Source organism: Notolabrus celidotus, chromosome 15, assembly GCF_009762535.1.
Source record: "Notolabrus celidotus isolate fNotCel1 chromosome 15, fNotCel1.pri, whole genome shotgun sequence".
NCBI classification, from domain to species: domain Eukaryota; kingdom Metazoa; phylum Chordata; class Actinopteri; order Labriformes; family Labridae; genus Notolabrus; species Notolabrus celidotus.
The window spans coordinates 7,029,003-7,051,867 of NC_048286.1; the positions used below are offsets into that span (position 1 = coordinate 7,029,003).

At 39.9% G+C, this 22,865-nt stretch overlaps 1 protein-coding gene across 1 annotated transcript in view; it reads right to left on the reverse strand.

The window, feature by feature from the left end:
- LOC117826496 (receptor-type tyrosine-protein phosphatase N2-like) overlaps positions 1-22,865 on the reverse strand; it is a 231,307-nt gene that overhangs the window by 156,753 nt on the left and 51,689 nt on the right. The window contains exons 7-10 of the mRNA XM_034702594.1: positions 22,554-22,862; positions 18,005-18,045; positions 13,175-13,548; positions 4,932-5,018 (exon numbers count right to left, since the gene is read on the reverse strand). Coding sequence (XP_034558485.1) covers positions 4,932-5,018; positions 13,175-13,548; positions 18,005-18,045; positions 22,554-22,862 — 811 coding nt within the window. The remainder of the gene's footprint in view (positions 1-4,931; positions 5,019-13,174; positions 13,549-18,004; positions 18,046-22,553; positions 22,863-22,865) is intronic.

A 22,865-nucleotide genomic window follows, 5' to 3' on the forward strand; every position in this document is an offset into this window, starting at 1 on the left:
TTGCCTCAGCGGTGAGGAGCAGGGCGGCCCTAGAAATTAAGCATGGCGCCTCTGACAAATTGTCAAGGCGGCTCCCCCTGCTGGGCTTTCACTGCGCTCGCAACAAAAGAGACCCCCGGCTCTCTGTATCTATATCTCTCCCTCTCTGTCGCTCTGTCGCTTTCTCTGCCTCCAATCCATCACTCTCCCCAGTGTAAAGCTCCCTCCTTTCATTCCCAGAATAGGAGAACAAAGACAAAAGGTGCATTAGAACAGGGGAACAGAACGGGCCACCCAGCGACTCAATACAGCAGCCCAGCAACCCAACTAGGTGCCACAGGAGCAACGGGGCTGGACGGTTGGGCGAGGGAATGTGTGAAGGTATGTGCCTGTTAATGTGTGTGTGTGTGTGTGTGTGTGTGTGTGTGTGTGTGTGTGTGTGTGTGTGTGTGTGTGTGTGTGTGTGTGTGTGTGTGTGTGTGTGTGTGTGTGTGTGTGGACGGACAGGTGGCGATTGGTTGCCTTGGCATGGTGCGATTTTCTCTCTCTCACACACACACAATCATTTTCATGAATGTAGACATGGATTTGTTCTCTGTGTCTCACTTGAATTAGACTCAGTTTTTGCAGCAGCTAATCTGCTCTGTAGAGTGAATTCTCAGCATTAAAACCTTGATATTTGCACAGGTATACATGCACATGTATAGTTTGTAAAAAGTTTCTCCCAGCTGCTGCAGAGCCAGATCACTTCTTAAACCAACAGAACAGAAAATCAATCCAAGTGGAAAAATCAAATGTCATTGAAACTCAATACTGAATACTGAACAATGTAAACCCATTCAGCTATAACATTATAACCACTAGCAGCTGACGTGAATATCAGGGGTTGTCTTGTAACAATAGCACTTCTCGTGGGTCTGATATGTCAGGCAGCAAGTGATCCTTTTGGTCTTGAAGTTGATTTGTTGGAAGCAGGAGAAATGGTTGAGGGTAAGCACGTGAGCAAATAACTAAACAAGGAAACAACTGGGCCAGGGCATGCCTCTTTTGGTGTGTCTCGAGTCTACAGTGGTCGAAATCTACAAAAGTGGTCCAAGGAAGGACAATTTTTGGTAGGTCAAAGCTTGACCATTTGACCAGCCAAGGTTCACTGGTATATGTGGGGATAATAAGGTTGGCCCATGTGGTCCGATTCAACAGAAGATATATTGGGGCTCGAATTGACAAAGAATATGCTGGTTATGAACACAATATGTAGAAATTTAACAGGGCTGCATAGTAGCAGACCGGTCAACAAGCCCATGCTGAAGTCTTCCACCACCAAAGCGCCCATAATGGGAATCTGAGCATCAGAACTGGACCTGAGCAACATAAGAAAGTGGATTAACACCAGGATAATGTTTAACAAAACCACTAGGGGAATGATAACCAGAATAACCAAATATGAATAACACTAAACTCAAAATAGACCATACATGACATCCACCATCGCCACCAACAACAACATGTTTTCAGCTAATCTGTTGAAGGTGTTATTGTGGTTTTGAGTGTGTTACCCACTAACAGAGTACTGCAGGTTAAAGCAGTGGTTCTCAAAATTGGGGCCGGGACCCCCTGAGATTCGAAAATTTAAGAAAATATGTATTCATTTATTTATTTGGAAAAGGGACAATGTATATATATTGACAATTAGACAAGTGAAATGCACCTGAGTTAGCCAAAAGTCAAATTTGAATCAGTAGTCCCTTTATCAGATGTTATTAGGCAACATACATAAGACAAAATGTTCAATAATACCGCGAAAAAGACAATTAAAAACAAATTGAAAAAAGATAACAAACACATTTTAAAAATATATATAAATATACTTAAAAAAACGTGCACATTTGAGCCATTATTGAGAGAAAATGAAGAAAATAGAGGCAACAGTTTATTTAACACCATGCAATTAAAAATATCTAATCTGATTTCCACTTTTCTTGTTTGTCACAAAAGAAAAGGTGTATGATGGTGAGGTCATTAGGCCGGAACAATGAAGCATCTATCTTTCTACTTTTGGCCCCTTTTGTGTGTTTCTTTGTGTCCAATTTCAGTTTGGCTCTTGAGTTTATGCCCACAGCTGTGACAAACGATAACAGGTCTCTGGCATCATTACTAGGGGAGGTCACAGGCTGAAAAGTTTGGGAACATCTGTGTTACAGTACTGAGGCCTCTTCAAATTTACACACACACTTTTATTTATATGTAAAAACACAGTATACACTGCCTGTATCTCAACTATAATCCGCAGCAAACCACCTGAAAGCTCTGAAGCTTTGTACTTGTTTTGCTGTTGCATCACACCTCAATGAAAATGTTTACTGTAAGTCACCTGTGCGCCAAAATACACCAAGAAAGGAAGAGAGCAATAACAAATGAAATAGTATAGAGAGAGGTGGATTATGGAAATAGATTGAGACAAACTCAGAGAGGATCAGTCTGACATGAGGGAGGAAGAAGAAGAAAAAGAGTAACAGCTATAGATAAGAATGGAGAACGAGTGAGAGACATAGAGACAGGTAGAGAGAGGGCAGGTTCAGGTAGAGTTCAGTCTCATTAATAAGTGATTGCAGTCAGCAGAGGCTCCACTCCAACATGTCAATAACGTGGACCAGGAGCTCTCATTGCTTTCTTTCCCCCAGAGCAGGACAGCGTGTTGACAGAATAAAGATCAGGCAGCATCCTTTAGTTCAAACTCTTTGAATTCATTATTTATATTTCTTAGTTTAAATTCAGATTTGAACACCTTGTGCCACTGGAATATCTCTCTTTTGGATCCCACCAGTTTGCACTCTCTGATCTGACGTGGTTAAGGGAGAGGGGTGATGGCGCTCCGCGCTCTTCATCTTCCAGAGAATTTTCTGAGGACTTTTGTTATGTGATGCTCGTCTTTTCAGAAAATTGCCGCCCACCTGAGCCTCCAGATATAAACTGGTTTGTGCCAGAAACATAACAGCACACTATAAGCACCACCAGTCATCTAAAGGCTTTTATTCTTTGAGTAGTTCTCGTCTGGAGATAGGATTGTTTGAGGTTTTGAAATGTAATAGCGGTGGATTGGACATTTTGTTCAGGTGTAATTCTTCATTTAATTCAGCTGCTTGGCCGTCAGACAGCCGGCAGGGCTTCATGTCCAAAGGTATTGTTGTATTACCAGTAAAACAAGTTTTACAAGGACAGTTAAAGCATTACAGTCATTTACGCGTAGCTTCTGAACACACAGCTAGAGCTTCAGTCTATCTACTGAACTGTAGGCTGTGCTGAGCCAAATCGGGCACTCGTAATGTTCATTTTAATGACACACCTCTACTTTAGAGACGGTTTGGGGTGGTGTATGTGGGCCGTGGATAGTTCAAAAACAGGAATCTACTAAAGGGGCTTGCAATATCGGTTTTGGGCAAAACACAACCAGAGTAATCATAAAAAAAAACTGGTTCCCTGTTTTAACCCAAACCACAATCTTTAGTAAAAATTTAACTTTTGTTTTGGTGCCTAAAGCTCACCAAACTACTTGTCCAGTACGGATGCCAGTATGTAGATATGTGTCTGTAGGTCGCATGTAATCGTAGGAAGACAGGAAGCATAACATATAGAAAAAATGAACCATGTGTAGGACTTGCTAATGAAGAAACAGTAGTAACTTAATCTGGGCAATACGGTACTATATGAAACGATATGATAAAATACATTACGGTGTGATAAAATATATTATAAGTGAAGTAAGTTAAGTTACAATATGGCGGACATTTTTGTTGGTACATTTGTCTTGGACTGAAGTGCAGCAAACAGTAACTTATTTAACACAGTACTTATAATCTTTTCAGAAAAACAAATGTCTCTGTTGCTGAAAATCATAGTAATAATAATACAACATTTTATTTAACAATACTGTAAAAATCTTTAATTACATTTTTGACTGACGGACTACCTCTATCTTTCAAAGCTGGTGTGTGTAGATGTCAGTACCTTGATCTGCATAAAAAGAGTGAGGTGTTCCTAAAACATGGAGGATGCTGAGGCTAGAAGTATGAAACTGCTGGGTTTATGGACATGAAACATGTGCCTTTCAGAGTGCTGCTGGCTCAGTTTGACAGACTTTATTCTCTGGCCTTGTGAGCCAGAACAGTTGTGAATGGATCAACATTTATTTTTCAAGCGTTAGACATAAAGAGGTTTGAACCTGGAGGAAAAATACCACTTTAAGTTATCATGGTGGTTCTCAGTTCTCAGTTCTCACTCTGTACTCAATGAGGACTAACAGCATCTACACAGCAGGAAGAAGACTAATGGCCAAATTCCAAAAGATGCGTCTCCGGTCCGTCTCCGATCCGTCACGGCACCAGATCTGATAGGTTTCTATTCTAATCAATGTGTTAACTGCCACTGGATCCGCTCCGTTGCATCCTGGCTGCGTCTCTGATCCAGCACGCCGGAACGCAATGGATCAGACAAGCAAGACTTCTATTTTGCCGGATGCCGGAGCACAACACATCAGTCTCAACAGAGTAGATGGAGCGGGACAGGAAGTCAGGCACCAAAACAAAATGAAAACATTCAGCTAATTTTCAGATTAAAACACTCTGTGTTATCACCAGATTGTATTTCACTTAACTACAACAACAAACCGTCATGATGAGCGGAGCCAGGCCTGGAGTCAACAGGTCAGAGGTTTTCAGAGGACCAGAAAGACAACATGGATGAGGAGAGGAGGAGGAGAATCCTTGATTCAGTGATTACCGCGGGAAAACCTCTGTCACATGACTCTAGCTGTACGCCGGTCCTGCTCCGTGCTGCATTCTGAATACGCAACCGGTGGGTGTTGACGGACGAGAGGGCACGCGGTGGATCGGAGACGGACCAGACATGGATCTTGTGGAAGTCCCGTATAAGGTATAAAAAAACAGGATACTTACGAGAGCTCAGAGAAGTCGGTCATCTGGATTTTAGACATACGAGCCAGAACCTCCATCAGGTGGAGGCCTTCATCCGTCTGCAGCCCACTGAGGGAGATAAAGATAAGGCAAGAGTTAGGAGAGTTGAAGAAAGACAGAAAAGTTGTGTTTTTAAGGAACAAGAAGAAACACAAAACTGAACTTCTGTTTGAGATAGAGAGTAAAAGGCCAGTTGCTGAGAAATGCGTCATAAACCAACGTTACAGTCTCCACAAGCTGATCAGGAAGAAGGGCAGCATTTTTAAGTTTAGCGTTCATTTAAATAACATTTGTTCATGGTTTTGGCCTTTTCCTCACATCCAAAGATCATTAAAAACTGCTGCCTACTCTGATTTGACCTGTCCTGCTGGCTTTCTTGGGTCACACAAAATGATTTCAGAGCTGCTCCGGGATTTGAACCCGGGACCTCTCAGCAGGATGCCTAAAGAGACGCCACAAATCGTAAGTTTCATTTTACAGCAAACTACAAAAGACGTTAAAAGCAGTCTCCACTTCCATTGTGTGAGCAGTACCAGCCTTAAACATAAATCTGACACACTGAAAGACAAAAGGTGTCTCTCCCTTTGTTTAAAATGATAATATAATGTGTCTGACTGTGAGTGAATCACTGTTAAGGTCGCCAGATTTTCAGTGTATGAAATGTTAAAGACCCGGCAGCGATTTTCCTGCCTCCTCAGTCTGAAGAGCAGACGGCAGCTTTAGCAGCCCACAGCGTGAGTCAGCCGTCCACAGAGCAGAGCAGCTGCTTCACGTCTCACACAGGTGATCACTCTACCTGCCTGCTGATACTCAGCGCTGACGGCTGAGACCTGACAGCAGCTTCTTACTGCTGCTACAGGTTTTTATCTCAAAGTTCAAATGGAGCACCTTTGATTATTTCATGCCTCAATTAGCTCTCACACATGCTCACGGTGAGGTTGGCTGCTGTGCATACTCAAGACTGTGCCGTCCAAAATCATTGCTGAGACAAAGACGCAAAAACACAACTACTGCAGCCAAGATGTCGAACACTTTAACACAAACAACAGTTCAGTCAGGACCACTCTCCTCAGAAGAATTTATTATTTGCATGCCATTGCTTGTTTGCTGGAGTGGCTCTGTTCTGGGAGCTCCCTGGCCTTCCAAGTGCTTTTGTGGAATGCTGAAGTCTAAGATGGGGAGAGCACACCTCTTGTCTCTTTCATATGCATAAATAAAAAGCCAAGGAAGGGAGAGAAGCAGTTTCGTAAAAGTTTTCGTATTTGATTAAATGTTTGTTTTTTGACAATTTTTGACTTTTTTTTTTGCGTTTAACAAAATGTTTTAACCAACCGGCAACCTTCAGCCGCGAGAATTGAAGCCAATGCGGAAGTGTTAAAAACTGCAGTTCATCGAGCATCCACTTGAGGCTGTCTCCGGAAGTACCGGAAACCACATACACACCAATTCAAAAAGACGATCTTTAGAGCAGAAATAAACATGTTTACAGCCTGGTTAAAAAAAAAAGAGTGTAGTCTGGATAGCTCATTTCTCAATCTGCACACACTGCGTGAGGGTTACATTTATTCATAACGCAGAAATTTTGAAGATATTAAGATTACAAATTTTCCATAATGAGAGGCACAGCTGACTTGATTGACAGGCGGGAACACTGTAGCTGTTGGCTAGGAGGCTCAAAGTCCGCCTCTTTACCTCACACTAGCTCAAAAGAAGTTATGTATATTGAGTTCAACATTTCCAATATGGCTGCCGCCGCCGATCGGCTTCAAAACAGCGCTCCAGTAACAGATGGGTGAAGTTGAAGATACTACGTCCATTATTTTTTGCAGTCTATGGTTTTTACTAGGGGTGCAACGATACACAAAATCCACGATTCGGTTCGGTTCGGTAGGCTTTTGTCACAGTTTTTCAAATACAGAAAAAGAGAAATTTCAATGCTTTTTTTTTCGTAGTTTGTTGAAATTACCAACATTTGTTTCAGTTCAAAATCAGAGTTTATAAATTAAATTGTGTGTGTGTGTGTGTGTGTGTGTGTGTGTGTGTGTGTGTGCGTGTCTGTCTGTCTGTCTGTCTGTCTGTCTCTGTCTGCGTGTGCATCTGCCGTGCGTGATAGAGAGCAGAGGAGACAGAAATGACATCACGTCATGTAAATAAGATAAATAACATTAGGATATTTAGTCTGTTAAATAAAAGAGCATGGTATAGACCTGATCTATGAGAGAAGGAACCTTAAATCACTTCTGCTTTGACTTCAAGGAGGGGCGGGACCCGGCGGACACTCGTGCTTCCCTCTCGTGCGGGCGCGCGCTCACACACACATACGTGAACATATGAACCAAGCAGACTGTCCTATGGTGAAATATATATTTCCATATGAAGCACAGTTAAAACAAACGTGACCAGCTTGGACTGAATGAATGTGTGTGTATACAGATACACGTATTGTTGCACCCCTAGTTTTTACATATTTTGGGTCCCAAATAAAATAATGAAAAACTAAGATTTAAAACTCTGTCTTTTGACTTTGTTTATCTAAAAAATTGTGAACAAACGTCATTTCTAAACATCAAGGGGAGTTGGTGAAAATAAGTTATAATGGTGTGAGGAGGAAGAAGACAGGGTGATTCATCACAGCTGGAGGGAAACACCTGCTCCCCAAAACACACACATTAACACACACATTAACACACACCCACGCACACACGCACGCACGCGCGCGCACACACACACACACACACACACACACACACACACACACACACACACACACACACACACACACACACACACACACACACACCTGTGGATATTTGAACCCCTGGACTTGAAATGCTTTTTTTTTTCCTGGAACCCACGCACAAACACTCCTGATATGAGTCATGGTGCTCACATACAGTTTTCATTTGCATCCTGATTTTTTTTTTCCTTTTGTTTGAAATCTTCAGAAAAAGAAACGCCTTGAAAGCTTTAGTAAAAAAAATTACATTGAGCATTTTGATTTTTGAAGCATTTTTGCCTTTAATCGAAAGGACATCTGAAGAGAGACAGGAAAGAGGGGGGAGCAGAGAGTGGGGGAGGACATGCAGTAAATGGTCGAGGATGGAATCGAACCTGTGACCCCCGCGCGGTTAGACCGCTAGGCCAACGTGCCCCACATTTTGATTTCTAATGCTTCAGGTTCAGGCTGAAACATACTTCATTTTGGTGTTACTTTTATTCAGAGATTTAAAACTCTAGAAAGCCTTTGAAAAACTGAACTCAGGTTTTTTAATGGACATCCTTCTCCCCCAGTAGTCAGTTCATGAAGAGGCATGAATTTGAGTCCTTTCAATGGATGTTTAGACATTTTAGAGGATGAAAGTGAAAACTTTGACTTCCTGAAGATGCTCAAGTGAAAAAACTGGAGAAGACAGCTTAGTGGAAAATTTCATGGCGTTATCAAACTCTGCATACTCACTGGACCAACGTCAGAAGTCCGTATGTCTATCGTCAAACTTGTCACTGACGTTTTGGATCACACTGTGAGTGTGTGTAGAGATCACATCATACAGGGTGGGTAGGGATACATCCGCAAAGTAACACTGACTCAGGATTACTGTTCCGAGAATGCCATTATCTGGTGAAATCCTTGGTCTTCTATCTCAAAATCAAGTGCTGTAAATTCACTGATTGTGTCATTCACTGCTTTAGCTTTTGGGTCACCTTTGATGTTTGAAGTTCTGCTGTTCAAAAACGCCTGTTGAATTAGCACTCGTCTTTTTAATGGTGCTTATGCTAGTCTTTATTTATTAAATACATCTTGGTAGCCATGATGACTCTTCAGGTGACTGAAAGGATTTGTTGTGTTAAAACTCAAGGACTTTTTTCCTCCTCTCCGAAAACTTGCCACATCTTTCGCAATTAGCAATCATGTTACCCTCCTTTGAAACAGAGAAAAACATCCACACCCGTGACGCCATTTTTACTGTCTCAACAGTTTAGCGTATCTGCTCATGTTCTTCCTCTCTGGATCTAATGGTGGATCGCATACCAATGATTTAACCCAATAAAATGTCATCATTGGAATATGAAATGGTAATAAATAATAATAAAATACTCCCTTTAAACAGTGTTAGTGATTAAACAACAACAACTAGTGTTTGTTAAGACGGCTGCAGTGCAGATGAAGCTTTACATCACAGAGAGGCGGCTGCATTATGAGCTTTAAGGAGTTTCTTTCCCTCTGCTGCGTTGCACTTGAAGTGGCAGTTTGTCTGTGTTGTGGCTGATGCTGCGTTTTGCATTTGGAGAGATTGGTGAGGACGACTCTGGTGTTCTTTTGAAGTTCACTGATCTCACAGAAATGTCAAGAGATACTTTAAAGAGTGACTGTAAAGGGTAAGAGAGGAATCTGCAGAGGACACTGAGGACTGAGGATATCTTGAACTTTGCTGCTCTTCAGAGAGAAGAGAAGTTCAGCTTCTGTTTCAAGAAGTTTAAAGGACTCAACCTTCATGCTGGAACTTTTCCTGTACCTAGTGCAGCTTCTGCTTACAACTACAGTTTAACTTCAGCTGTCGTTTCAAATCAAAATACAGAAACTCTTTCTTTATATTGACCTCTTTTCACATCCACAGAAGCACCATGACCTTATTTTATTGTTCCTCTGTTTGAAAGGAGAGTCACACTCAACCCAGAATCCCTGAACACCAGACTGGTACAGTAGATGGCGTTTTCAAAGATGACCCTGGCTCTTTAAAGGGACAGTTCATTCATTTTCATAAGTGTGGTTGTATAAGGCACTTGTCACTAGTGCATTACCCACGGGGGAGACCAGGTTAGCTCAGACAGCGACCGGAGAACAAGCACAAAATGAAACCCAAAACGCTGTTCTCGGTGTAAGTGCACACTCTTTAGAAACTGGCAGTTCAGTTCGATTTGTTGACATTAAAACCTTCAAAACTCAAAGTAAACAAGTCTATGGTTGTAATGTCCAAGCACTGAGCACAGCATGAGAAAACTAAGCAGGGGCTGGGCTGGTGTGTTCTGTTCACCAGTCGTCTCAGCTAGCTCAAGAACGTATCCCTCACTGTGCCACTGAAAACCAGAGACAACATCACAGTAACCTCTGAAACTTCCGCCATGTCTCTTGTTCACACTACTTCCTGTCTTTGCACTACTTATCCCCTGATCTGTGAGAAACACTATTTGGTTCAGCCGTATACAAGAAATCCAAATGACTGACAATAAAGTTTGAGTTGAGTTGAGTACATTCTGTAGTTGCACATGATCGAGCTCTCTGGTGTGCCCTCTAGAGGTATCCTCCAGTAAGAAGTGTACTACATACACAACTATATTTACAATTAGGCTCATAACGCATCCAGATGCCTACATGAACACAAGGTTAAACAGCGAGTAAAACCCCCATCCGAGTGCAAGTCTGAGTCGAGTAAGAATCCCTGGGCTCCCTTGTCTCGTAAGTTCCTCTGAGTTGCTACAGTAGACAAAATGCTGCAGTGAACTTTCAAGACACCAGCAGCTACAAACACTACTATCTGTCTCACCACTATCATATCTCTCTCTTCATCTCCTTTATCCCTCTTTCCAACCCCAATTCAGTCTCAGCAGATGTGTGTCTAACATGAGTCTGGTCCTGCTGGAGGTTTCTGCCTGTTAAAGGAAGTTTGTCCTTGCCACTGTAACTTGCTCAATGCTGCAAAGTGCTCTGCTCATGGTGGATTAAGATGAGATCAGACTGAGTCCTGTTTGTAAGATGGGACTTGATCTTATCCTGTCTTGATGTTGGGTCTTTGTCAATAATTGAACATAGAGTACGGTCTAGACCTGCACTGTTTGGAAAGAGTCTTGAGATAACATTTGTTGTGATTTGGCGCTATAAAAGATTGGACTTGAGTACGAGTCTTGGCCTCAAGTACAACATCATAGGCATCAAAAGTGAACTTCCACAAAATACTCATCTTAGTGTCGTATGAAAGTCAAATGTATCACTGATTCTGAACAATAGCTATATTAAACTATAACAAACACTGTGTCTTTGGTGTACTGTAGACATTCTCGTCTTATGCTGAGAAAAAGAGGCTACAGTTAATGTTGAGGGAGGTCTCATTTGCTGTTTTAGGTCATAAAAGTTCATTTCTATTATTTCTAATCTGTTTAAAAAACGTTTAAAAACTCCTCCCATGAGCTTTAACTTGAAGATGCTTCAAGGTTGAAAACACTCTGCGCACCGGTGTGCAGCTTTCCATCATTCAGCAAACCAAAGATTGACCTCACCAGGGGCACCACAAAATTCTCTTCCTATAGAGCAAGCATTGACGTCTTTCTGTCGTATCACTCTGAATGACAAGTTACAGGGTGAAGGAGGAGGAAAGAAAAGGGACATGTCACAAAGGCCTTTAGACAAAATTACAGCTGCTGCTGCTGCTGCTAAAGACGTGCACAGGAGAGGTTTGAAAAATCAAACACTACAACGACCGTTTTCTAAAGGTCTTCGAACTCAAACCGGAGCAGAGAAATCAATTTGAAGAATCACTGTGCTCTGGGTGAGGATAAGAGCGAAGGACAGACTATGGCCTGCAGTGTCCTCTTGTTGAATCCTTGGTTATATCAACTTGTTACGTAGAAAAGGCTGCTTTGATGTTTTTGTCCTTCATTACAAAAAAGAGAAAAGGAGATTTGTGCTTACAGGAAAAACAGATTTCTTACCTCGGTATGAAAAATGTAAGCTTCTAGACAAAGACTAAATTAAATGCATTGAGTAATGTTGTGTCTACAGGTAGATAACAAACAGTGACAGGTTTGAGACGTTTGAGTTTTCTACTGTTAAGAAAAACATCCCCTCTCTGGCATTTATACTTCTGTTTTAATGGGAAACTTTTCCCTCAGTCTGAATGTATTCCTAGATGTCAGGGATATCTATTATATCCACATCGGCTCTGATCTCGGCTGCAAATGTCAACGGACAAAAATAGTTATTGAACAGGCTCCATACAGAGTGTGAGGAGGAGAAAATGGTATTGTTTTCCACATTTTATAAATTTCCATTTCCTACAATAGCTTGGCATCAAAAATCTGACTCAGAGCAGTCTGATCTCATGAAAGTTTCATACTTATGAAAAGTAATGCACTGTAATTTACACCCAGCCTATGTAATCATGAGCCAGTTTGGACCTTTTTGCACTTACATTAGACGCTTAGTGGGACTGTTCTAACGTGGGAGGACTGATTTGGTAGAGAGACTGATCGGGTCTTTTTTGGGTGCCAGTCGATGAGTCACATTATGACCACTTTTTAAAAAAGAGCAAGGTGAACAATGATGGTGAGTAATGATGCTACCTCACACGATGATACGTTTCCTAAAGTGATCTTAAACTTCAAAACACAGAGCGTTTCACACCAACAGCTTGTAAGAAATAGAGAGATGGAACATAAATATATTATCTTCTTTTTTAACTTTTTATGTCATGTTTTTTTTGATTATTCCATTTACTTTTAATTTATTTTACTTCTTTATTTCTTTAACCTACTTATATCTTTCTTTGTTTTTACATCTTTCATTCCTTTTGGTGGTTTTCTTGTGATTTATTTATTCTATTTATTCATTTTGTCTCTTTCTCCCTTTTACTTTTTTTTTTACTTCTGATTACATTTATTCTTTTCTACTTTTTTATTTTCTTTGTTGAATTTATTTTATCTCATATTTCTTTTTATTGCTTTTATCTCTTGTAGTTTTTCTAAATTTCTAAACTTCTTTTTTTATTCATTTTTAGCTTTTCTTGATGGGATTTGTTTTCATTGCGTTTCTATTTTTCATTTTTGTCATTTCGTTGTTGTTTTTATTGTTTTCGTGTATTTTTTTTCTACTTATATTTCAATTTTTCATTTTTTATTTTGTCCACTTCAATTATTTCTCTGATTTCTGATATTTCCTCTTATTTTCTTATCTTTTTTTTATCCTATTTTCTATTCTTCCTATATATTTTATGTTTATTGTATTTTTTTTACTGTTTTTTATTTCTTATTTATTAAGTGGCTTTTTTCTTTTGGTTTCTTTCACTCCTTGTATTTCTGGTAATTTGTCTCATTGTTTTTCCTACATTTCTTTCTTTTTATTTATTTTCCTCTCTTTTTTGGTATTTAACCTATGAAACTTACAGATTTTTGCATTTTTAGAGGGTACCCTAAAGACAAACCTTCAAATATTCAATCAGCCTCTTTGTACTCACTCTGTGTCAGTGATGACGTAGCCAAACACGTCATCCTCAGCCTTCTTCCTCCCCGCTTTAACGTCCAGCTGGAGTTCAGGAACGTGCATCGTCTTCTTGTGCGGCTCTTCGTACACTAACGAGGCAGGAGGGGGCGCCACCTCTTTGATCCAGCCGTGCACCTCTGACACCTCCTCCACGGACTGGGTGGCGTCCTTTTTCTCCACCGTCATTGCCGCCTGGCTGGTTCGACTCTGGACGTTTTCCATCCCCACCTGGTGGCCGCTGGGAGTCTCCATGGAAACATCGTCACGAGTTCTTGCTGCAGGGGAGGCGTCGGAGGAAGTTTTGTCAAGGTAGGCGAGAAGTTTGGTGAAGAGGTTTTCGCTCTCAGGCTGGAGAAACAAAAATATTGATATCAGATTGCATGAAATCCAAAGTTTTCAGGACAGATGTGTTTCGTGAATACCAGCCAGAGAACACAATGCTAATACTGTTATCTGTCAAGACATTACTGACTCATCTGCACAGCTCACTGTGGTTTAAATGTAGGACGGTATAGTAGCTGTGTGGGTTTCTGAATGGTTAAGATGACCATGAATGAGAAAGTTGAAAAGATCCATGCTGCTGTGGAGTCCTGGTATAACGCTTGTTTCCTAACTCACCAAAGATATACTGATATTTTTCTATTAGTCTGGATTTAGTCTGGATTTCATATTTACAATGTTCGCCAAAATTTCAATTTATGTGGCTTCTCTCTGTTAAGACATTTACAATCAATCTGTACACGTCCAAAAACAGAAGTATTAACTTAGATGGGTAAAAATCCCTTTCAGTGGGTGATTTTTTGTTGAGAAACGGGCATCTCTCTTTAATACTTTCAGGTTTTGGTTTTAAAACTTCACATGAGTTTAACACTCACAAACTTAAAAAAGAACAAATAACTCAGTCTAATGAGAAATGATTCAAATTGTAAGATGTCTGAACCAAAGTCTGACAACTAAATTTTGGATCAACCTCCATAAATTAAAAGCACAGACATCAGACTCGGTTAACGACACATTGTTCAATCAGGATCTTTTGTCTTACAGCTCAAAGTGAACTGGTGGGAGTTTTCCTGTGTTGGCGATCTACGGCTACAAGCATGAGGAAATAATTGCCCTCAATCAAAGAACAATCCAGCTGTCGGATTGTGAAATGAAAAGGATTATAATATTCTATTATCCCTTTGCTGATATATTCTGGGAAATTACTTGTCTTGTCAAGATCAAAAAAGCCAAACCCTACCTGAGCCAAAAACTTCATTACACTGAACTTTCTGTTTTTAATTTCAAACGATTTCAACGAGCTGACATGAAATATGTTGAAGAAATACATAAGGACAAACATTTAGATGTGCAGTGAGACCATAGACGGTTTTAAACATAGATGAAGTCTCAGTGACAAGAAGAATCAGAGGGTGTGACCTAATACGAGGCTCGTTGTAACAGATTATCCGTCCAAATAGTCCTCAAGAGTGTTGTGTTAATATGACTATTTTACTGCTACCTCCTGACCTGGAATCATTAATGCATTGCAAATGGATTCGCTGACTCATCACTTTGAAGGAGATGAGCGTGAGTGACAAAGCAGATTCAAAACGTCCAAAATGCTCGACTTAAAGCAAGAAGATGGATTCTAAAAGCCATGCAGAGATCGACTGGTGTTACGGTTTAAAGAGCGACCCTACTAACTGCTGACTTTCAGCCGAACACATCCCTCACTAACTTCTTTAGATTATCATTCAATACCTGACGAGGATATTTTAACATTTTAATAAAAAACTAAACCAGGATGCATTCCCGAGGACTCCTTCCATGTTTCAGCAGCTGCTATAACTTGGTACCCACTGAAATGTTCAGCTGAAGGTCGCCAGTTTACAGGGTCACTGTGTATGCTGCAACACCGAGAGCTGACGAGATGCATTAGTCCTATCAGGCTCAGAGAAGATGATTGTTAAGGAGTTATTAAATCAAGTGAATCACAGTTGTGTGTTAAGTTATTGTGGACGCGCTTGGAATAAAAGAAAACTGTGGGTGCTCTACCAATCAGAAACGTTCAACATTGCAGGCCCTGCCCCCCCCAAAGTTCCTGCCCCAGAGCAGGGACATTTCAAGGGGGTAGATCAACTACCCTGAAATTTAGACCCTGGTTCCTAGTAGTGTTAATTTTGGCGTCTATTTTAGATTTAGTCTTAGTCTACGTCTTTAGACGAAGATGCCTGTTAGTTTTAGTCACATTTTAGTCTTCTCAGCTCTTTTAAGTCTTAGTCTAGTTTTAGTCGGTGGAAACTCAAAAAAATGTAGTCTAGTTTTAATCAGATTTTAGTCTTTGATTTTTGCCAAATCATCCTCTCTCTTTAAAATAATTCATGTAGTCAATCAGATATCAGTATCAGGGTTACCAAGCGTTCAAATATTCAATTTACACTTTTTAACACTTTTGTGTAATATCTTAAGTTTAATGATTTAGCCTCTAACTGCTAAAATGTAAAAAGGAAACATTCTTGATGTGACCACTATAAAGATATTTTGATTCTCTTGATTCAAATAAAAATGCCATAAACACAATATAAGGGCTGTATTGCACTTTTACGACGGTCCCTGAATGCACCTCGCAGTGACAGAGGCACTGGACAGACAGTCAGTTCATGGCACTCTGAAATGCATCTGCATCTTTCGACAAGGAGTTGATCCAAACTTACTAAATGTGTCTGATGTATCACCAAACTGGATTAAATCAAGCTGTAACAGCAAATATTAAACAGATGTCCCCCCGGTTGTGTCACTAACGCACACCAGGGGGTAAAAATCTTCAATGAAGATGAGACAGATGCATGGAGGTGAGAAGAGCTGGTTCATAGAGCACACCTGCTACAGGTAGAGACCAAACTAACACTGCGCCCCTCAGATAATAACTCAGCCTGTCACAGGAATGCATCACTTTATCTTTAAAGACGCACAGCAGAGGAAACATTAATTTTGAATGTCCGACGGTCGGCCACTAATGTTTTCGTCTCGTCATCGTCTCGTCAACGAAATCTAAACATACGTTTGTCAGAGTTTTTGATATCAGTGATGCAGTTTAGCGCGGTTTAGTCTCGTTTTCGTCCTGAAAAAATGGTCGTTGACGAACATTTCTCGTCATAAATTTCGTTAACGAAATTAAAGGTGACATATCACGCTTTTTTCATCAATATATATTGGTCTAAGAGGTCCCCAAAACATGTCTTTAAAGTTTATGATCAAAAAAACACTTTGAAATCAGATTTTGGCATGCCTGAAAAACCCTCTTCTTCATTCCTCCTCAGAACACTCTGTTTTCCCTCTGACCACGCCCCCTCAGGAAGTGGATGTGCCTTGGCTCTCCAGCACGTTGATCTAATGTTTACATGTTGGCTGAATATACACGGCTGCTCAGAGATCGCGTTACTTCAACCCTCTGAATCTGATCCAGAATCTGATCCTGACGGAGAGGCGCCTGCAGCAGGACCTTTCTGAAGGATTGGTCACAGATTTAGTGTTTCTTGTTGTTTTATTTATCAGTATGTAGACGTGTGTCTTGGTACACAGCTACGAACATGTAGCTATGTGGCTATGCTAACTAGCGCTAGCACTTATCCATGATAAATAAAAATCATCCACTAGATCTTCAAATCAACAGACGTGGGGAGTCAAACCGACCTCTGCCAGAAAGCTAGCAGGACCTTTTATGAAGGATTGGTCACAGATTTAGTGTTTCTTGTTGTTTTATTTGTCAGTATGTCGACGTGTGTCTTGGTACACAGCTACAGCTATGAACATGTAGCTATGTGGCTATGCTAACTAGCGCTAGCACTTATCCATGACAAATAAAAATCCACTAGATCTTCAAATCTGCAGACGTGGGGAGTAAAACCGACCTCTGCCAGAAAGGCAGCGGGACCTTTTCTGCAGGGAATGAAAAACAGAGGAGGGGTTGATTTGTATTTTATACAGTCTATGGGCTGAACAAGCTCTGAGCTCTGACTCCGTGACAGACCGGATATTGTTGCTACATAACAAAAACACGGAAGTCTGAAACGGCTCGTTTCACACACATTTACAGAAAGGTGTAGAAATCTAAACAGGGGCAGAATGGATTTTTTTCATTCTCTGTGGGTTTGTAGACATGCCAGGGACACATATTTCAGGTAAAGAACCATTAAAAAGTCAATTTTGCATGATATGTCACCTTTAACACTAGTTCCTAGGAACTTAGGTTCAAATGCAAAATTCCTCAAAAGGTTCCTGGTTCCTAATTCCTGTAGAAAGTACCTGCTTTCAAAAAGCACCTTCAGACTCCCCTTACACTACTACAGATGTCTCCACTGTCTTGTTTAGAAGCGTATTTAGCTGTTCCAACTGTTGCACCCCTGTTTACATAAAAAGACATTGCTTTTGGTTACACTCATTCATTTGTTTGTTTTGCATGACAGCGTTTTAGAGGAACTTATCTGTAGTATTAGTGGTGGAAACTACAAAGTAACTATCTTTAAACAAAGTATTTCAGAGTATTTATAAAGTTTCATGCCTCACAAAAACCTCAAAAGTTTTAAAAACCAGACACCATTGTTAAGTTCGTCTCACAGGAATACCGAGTTCTTGTCAAAGTCACGGAGTACTCTCTTCACTTTTTGTACAGGAGCAGATGTCAAACACAATCTGAAGTTCTTTTGAGAAGTGCTGGCTGTGGGGTTCATTTCCTTCTTCATGCAGGATATTACATAACTGTATAATGTCAGCCGTCCCTCTGACATTCAAAGATTTATTTAACCGTAAACTGAATGCTTACCTTGTCCTTCACACTTTGCTCCTCTGCATCCGTTTGGCGCTCTGTTTGGAGAAAAAGAGTAAATGTATTCAGACGTTTTTGTTTTCGACACAAAGAAGAACATTTAGGGAGAAGAAGGTTTCAGAGTGGCTGCCCTTATTTGCAACTCATGACAGGCTGCTTTTTTATGCTGTTATTTCCTATTTTGGCTGATCTGTGTGTGGAAACTGAACAGGCACAATAATTTCATAACACCAGAGACACACTGCTTTCTCTCTGTTCTACAGTTACTATTAACCTGTGAGAGTGCAGCTTCTAAACACTGGACATTGTCAGAGAGGCTGAGGAGAGAGAATAAGGTGACCCTGACTCAGTTAAAACACCATGGCAGATCAGTATGACACTGTGTAATGTCACCAGGGTGCAAAAAGAGAAGTTATGCACCAATACCATGGTAAGTTTTAAGACCAGGAAGCAAGCAGGATGGTATTGACGGAGACCGGGCTCCAAACTGGTGTTTGAAACCATCAGATCTAGCAGAAGTGTGTTTTGTCATCATAACAAATTAAAGTTAAACAATGGGGAAAAGTTGAGGGGTGAAACGTATCTGTTCTGGACAATGACAGTAAACTGTATCAAAGCACATTGTATCGTATCGTACCGTATCAGACAGTTTTGCATTGTAATCTGATCATATCATATTGAATTGTATTGTATTAGATCATGTCATGTTGTATGGTATGGTATGGCATGTTAAGGTATCATATTGTATAATATCATATAACATATTTATTTGTGTTTGTATTACTGTATCTTTCATTGTTTGAATTGTGTTGTTTTGGCCTTGACTGAATGATAGGGAGAAGTTGGCATATAAAATAATAATAACCATATCAGATTGGGTCTTGTAGTCTTATCACAAATCATATCCTTTCATATCATGTCATATCCTATAAATGCATTGTATTGTATCACAATGTATCATATCGTAATGTAATGTATCGTATTGGATCATATCATATCATACTTTATCCTGTTGGATTGTATTGTATTGTATCATGTAATTTTGTATCTTATCATATCATATCTTATCATATCGTATCTTATCATATCGTTTCTTATCATATCGTATTGTAACGTATCGTATTGTATCATATCGCATCATATCATATCGTATTGTAACGTATCGTATTGTATCATATCGAATCATATATCGTATTGTAATGTATCGTATTGTATCATATCGTATCATATCATATCGTATTGTAACGTATCGTGTCGTATCATATTGTATTGTAACGTATCGTATTGTATCATATCGCATCTTATCATATCGTAACGTATCGTATCGTATCATATCATATCTTATCATATCGTATTATAACGTATCGTATCATATCGTATTGTAATGTATCGTATCATATCGTATTGTAACGTATCATATCGTATCATATCATATCGTATTGTAACGTATCATATCGTATCATATCATATCGTATTGTAACTTATCGTATCATATCATATCGTATTGTAACGTATCGTATTGTATCATATCATATCTTATCATATTGTATTGTAACGTATCGTATCATATCATATCGTATTGTAACGTATCATATCGTATCATATCATATCGTATTGTAACGTATTGTATCATATCGTATTGTAACGTATCGTATTGTAACGTATCGTATTGTATCATATCGTATCTTATCATATCGTATTGTATCATATCGTATTGTATCGTATCATATCATATCGTATTGTAACGTATCGTATTGTATCATATCATATCGTATTGTAACGTATCGTATTGTATCATATCGTATCTTATCATATCGTATCTTATCATATCGTATTGTAACGTATTGTATCTTATCATATCGTATTGTTATGTATCGTATTGTATCATATCGTATCATATCCTATACTATCATAATATAACCTGTTGGATTGTATTGTATCATATCGTATTGTAACGTATCGTATTGGATCATATCATATCGTACTTTATCCTGTCGGAAGGAGTTTCATATTGTATCATATAATTTTGTATCGTATCATATCATATTGTAACGTATGGTATTGTATCATATAATTTTGTATCGTATCATATCATATTGTAACGTATGGTATTGTATCATATCATATCGTATCATATAATATAACCACCTTTTAATCAATGTGAAGAAGACACAGGAGATGGTGTTTGACCCTCGCTCTGTGGGTGATCACACTCCAGTCCTTATTCATGACACAAACATCTGTCAGGTCGGCTCCTACAAATATTTAGGTGTCCACCTGGATATTAAGTTCAGCTGGGAGGCCCACATTGATAACCTGTGTTCCCGCATACAGCTAAGATTGTACTTTTTATGTCAGCTCAGGGTGTTTGGTGTGAATCAGCAGGCTATGTTTTTGTTTTATCAGGCTGTACTGGAGAGTATCATTAGGTATGGGATGACAGCATGGTAAGGTAACCTCTCTGTTCAGCTCAAAACCAAACTCTCTCGCCTGGTGCAGACTGCCATGAAGGTCATAGGGAAGACTGGCAACCCTTCCCTACAGGCCATTTATGAGCAGTGTGTTCTTGGGCAGGCCCAGAGAAAACTTGGAGACCCGTTGCACATCCTTTACTCTCAGTATGAACTTTTACCCTCTGGAAGAAGGTACAGAGTCCCCAAGTGTAAATTGAATCGTTCTAAAAACTCCTTTGTGCCAACCTCTATCAGAGTTTTAAATAGTAAATAGCCTGTTAGGGTGGGGACAGTGTCATGGTGCTCTCTCCTTAAGAGTATGCTGTGTGTTGTATGAATGTGTATTATTTATTGTACTTTTCTTATTTATTTATGTGTTCTTGTGTCATTGTGGTGATTTTGTAGGAGCAGGTAACGTGCAGCACTGATGTCAAAGACAAATTTCCCTACGGGGACAATAAAGTACATCGTATCGTATCGTACCGTATATCCTATCATAATTTAACCTGTTGGATTGTATCATATCATATTGTTTCGTACTGTTTTGTAAAGTTTCATATCGTATCTTTTCGTAACGTATCTTATTGTTTTGTAATGTATGCTATCGAAGTGTATCCTTTTGGACTGTTTCATATCATATCCAAGCGGCAAACTCCGGTCTCAAACGATGAAGCCAATGCGGAAGTGATATAAACTGCAATACATCGAAAATCCGCTTGAGGCTGGCTGCAGAAACACCGGAAACCACATAGATATGAATGGGAAAAAGACGATCTTTGCAGCATTAATAAACATGTTTACAGCCTGGTTCAAAAAACGGCTTGGCCCTACAACGCTAATCTCTCTATCGGCACACACTGTACGGGGGGTGAATTTTTTTCTAACGTGACAGTTAAGAAGATATTAAGATTATGAGTTTTGCCCAAATAAGGACATGACTGACGTGACTCCCGGTCGGGAACACACAGCCATTGGCTAAGAGACTCACACTACGTCACACTCTGCCTAGTTGAGTTCCGCATTACCAATATGGCTGCTGCCGACGATTTGCTTCAAAACAGCTCTTAGGAACAGATGGGTGACGGCACGGATACTATGTCCATATTTTATACAGTCAATGATCATATCATATCATATCATATCATATACTATCGTATCATATGCTATCGTATCATATGCTATCGTATCATATGCTATCGTATCATATGCTATCGTATCAATAGCTATCGTATCATATCATATCGTAATTTATCCTGTTGGATTGTATCGTATCATATTGTATCGTTTCGTAATGTTTTGTAAAGTTTCATATCGTATTGTTTTGTATAATTTCGTATCGTTTCGTATCATATATGACAACGTATAGTATTTTATTGTAATGTATGCTATTGTAGTCTAGCCTGTTTGACTGTATCATATTGTATTATATTGTATCATATTGTATCGTATCCTGGTTGATTGTGTCATATCCCATTATGCGTACTGAAACATATTGTCATTTCCTGTTGGAGTGTGTGTATTGTATCGTATCCTAACCTATCCTTTCCTTTTAGACTTGAATCGTTTCCCATTGGACTGTATCCTATCATATCATATAGTATTGTATTGTATCTTGTCTTAAACCTTAGGTCTCAAGGTTGCATTTTTCATGGACTTTAAGCGCTGCTTGCAGGATCTTTAGCTGGGACATACCACCTTCACAGAGCCCATTAGGAAACTTTCTGAAGCAGAGGAGCATTAATGTAATACCTCTCTGGAAATGAAGCGTTTTGGGATGATTATTGTTGCTTCTTCACAGAAAGTTATCACAGATGGTCGTGAGGAGATCATATTTAAGCCTTTTCCAGAGCCCAGTACTTTGAGTGTAAATATGTTCAATGGTCTCAGAAGACACCGGACCATTAAAACTAGCCGTGTTACCACTGAGCTGGACAAGAAGGCTGTTTATTTTCACATTGATTTTTATGTTGCAGCCTTGCAGAAAGCTGTTTGGGAGCTCCTTTATTTATTCTACCTACACAATTATGTATGTACCAGCTCGTGATCAATACTCTAATTGTGTAAGAGCACAAAATGAATCCTTGTATAATTACCTTGAAGTGCTGGAGGCACAATTGAAGCGCTCTCCTGTGGCTTCAGTGTTGGGGCATTTTGAAGCAATTTCTTCTCTTCCTCATCCTTGGCAGCCTCGTCCTCTTCTTCTTCCACACTCCTCTGTTCTTCCAGGTCTCTCGGTTCAGGTCTATCCCAGATCCGGCCCCTGTTTAGTCCTCTGTCCTTGTCCACCACCTGCAGAGCGTCAGCTATGAGGCTGGACAGCTGGTCCAAGTCCTGCTGTGTCAGTTCGTCCACGTCTACGTGCTGCTGGCCGACGTTGTTCAGAACCTTCTCGATGAACCTCTCTG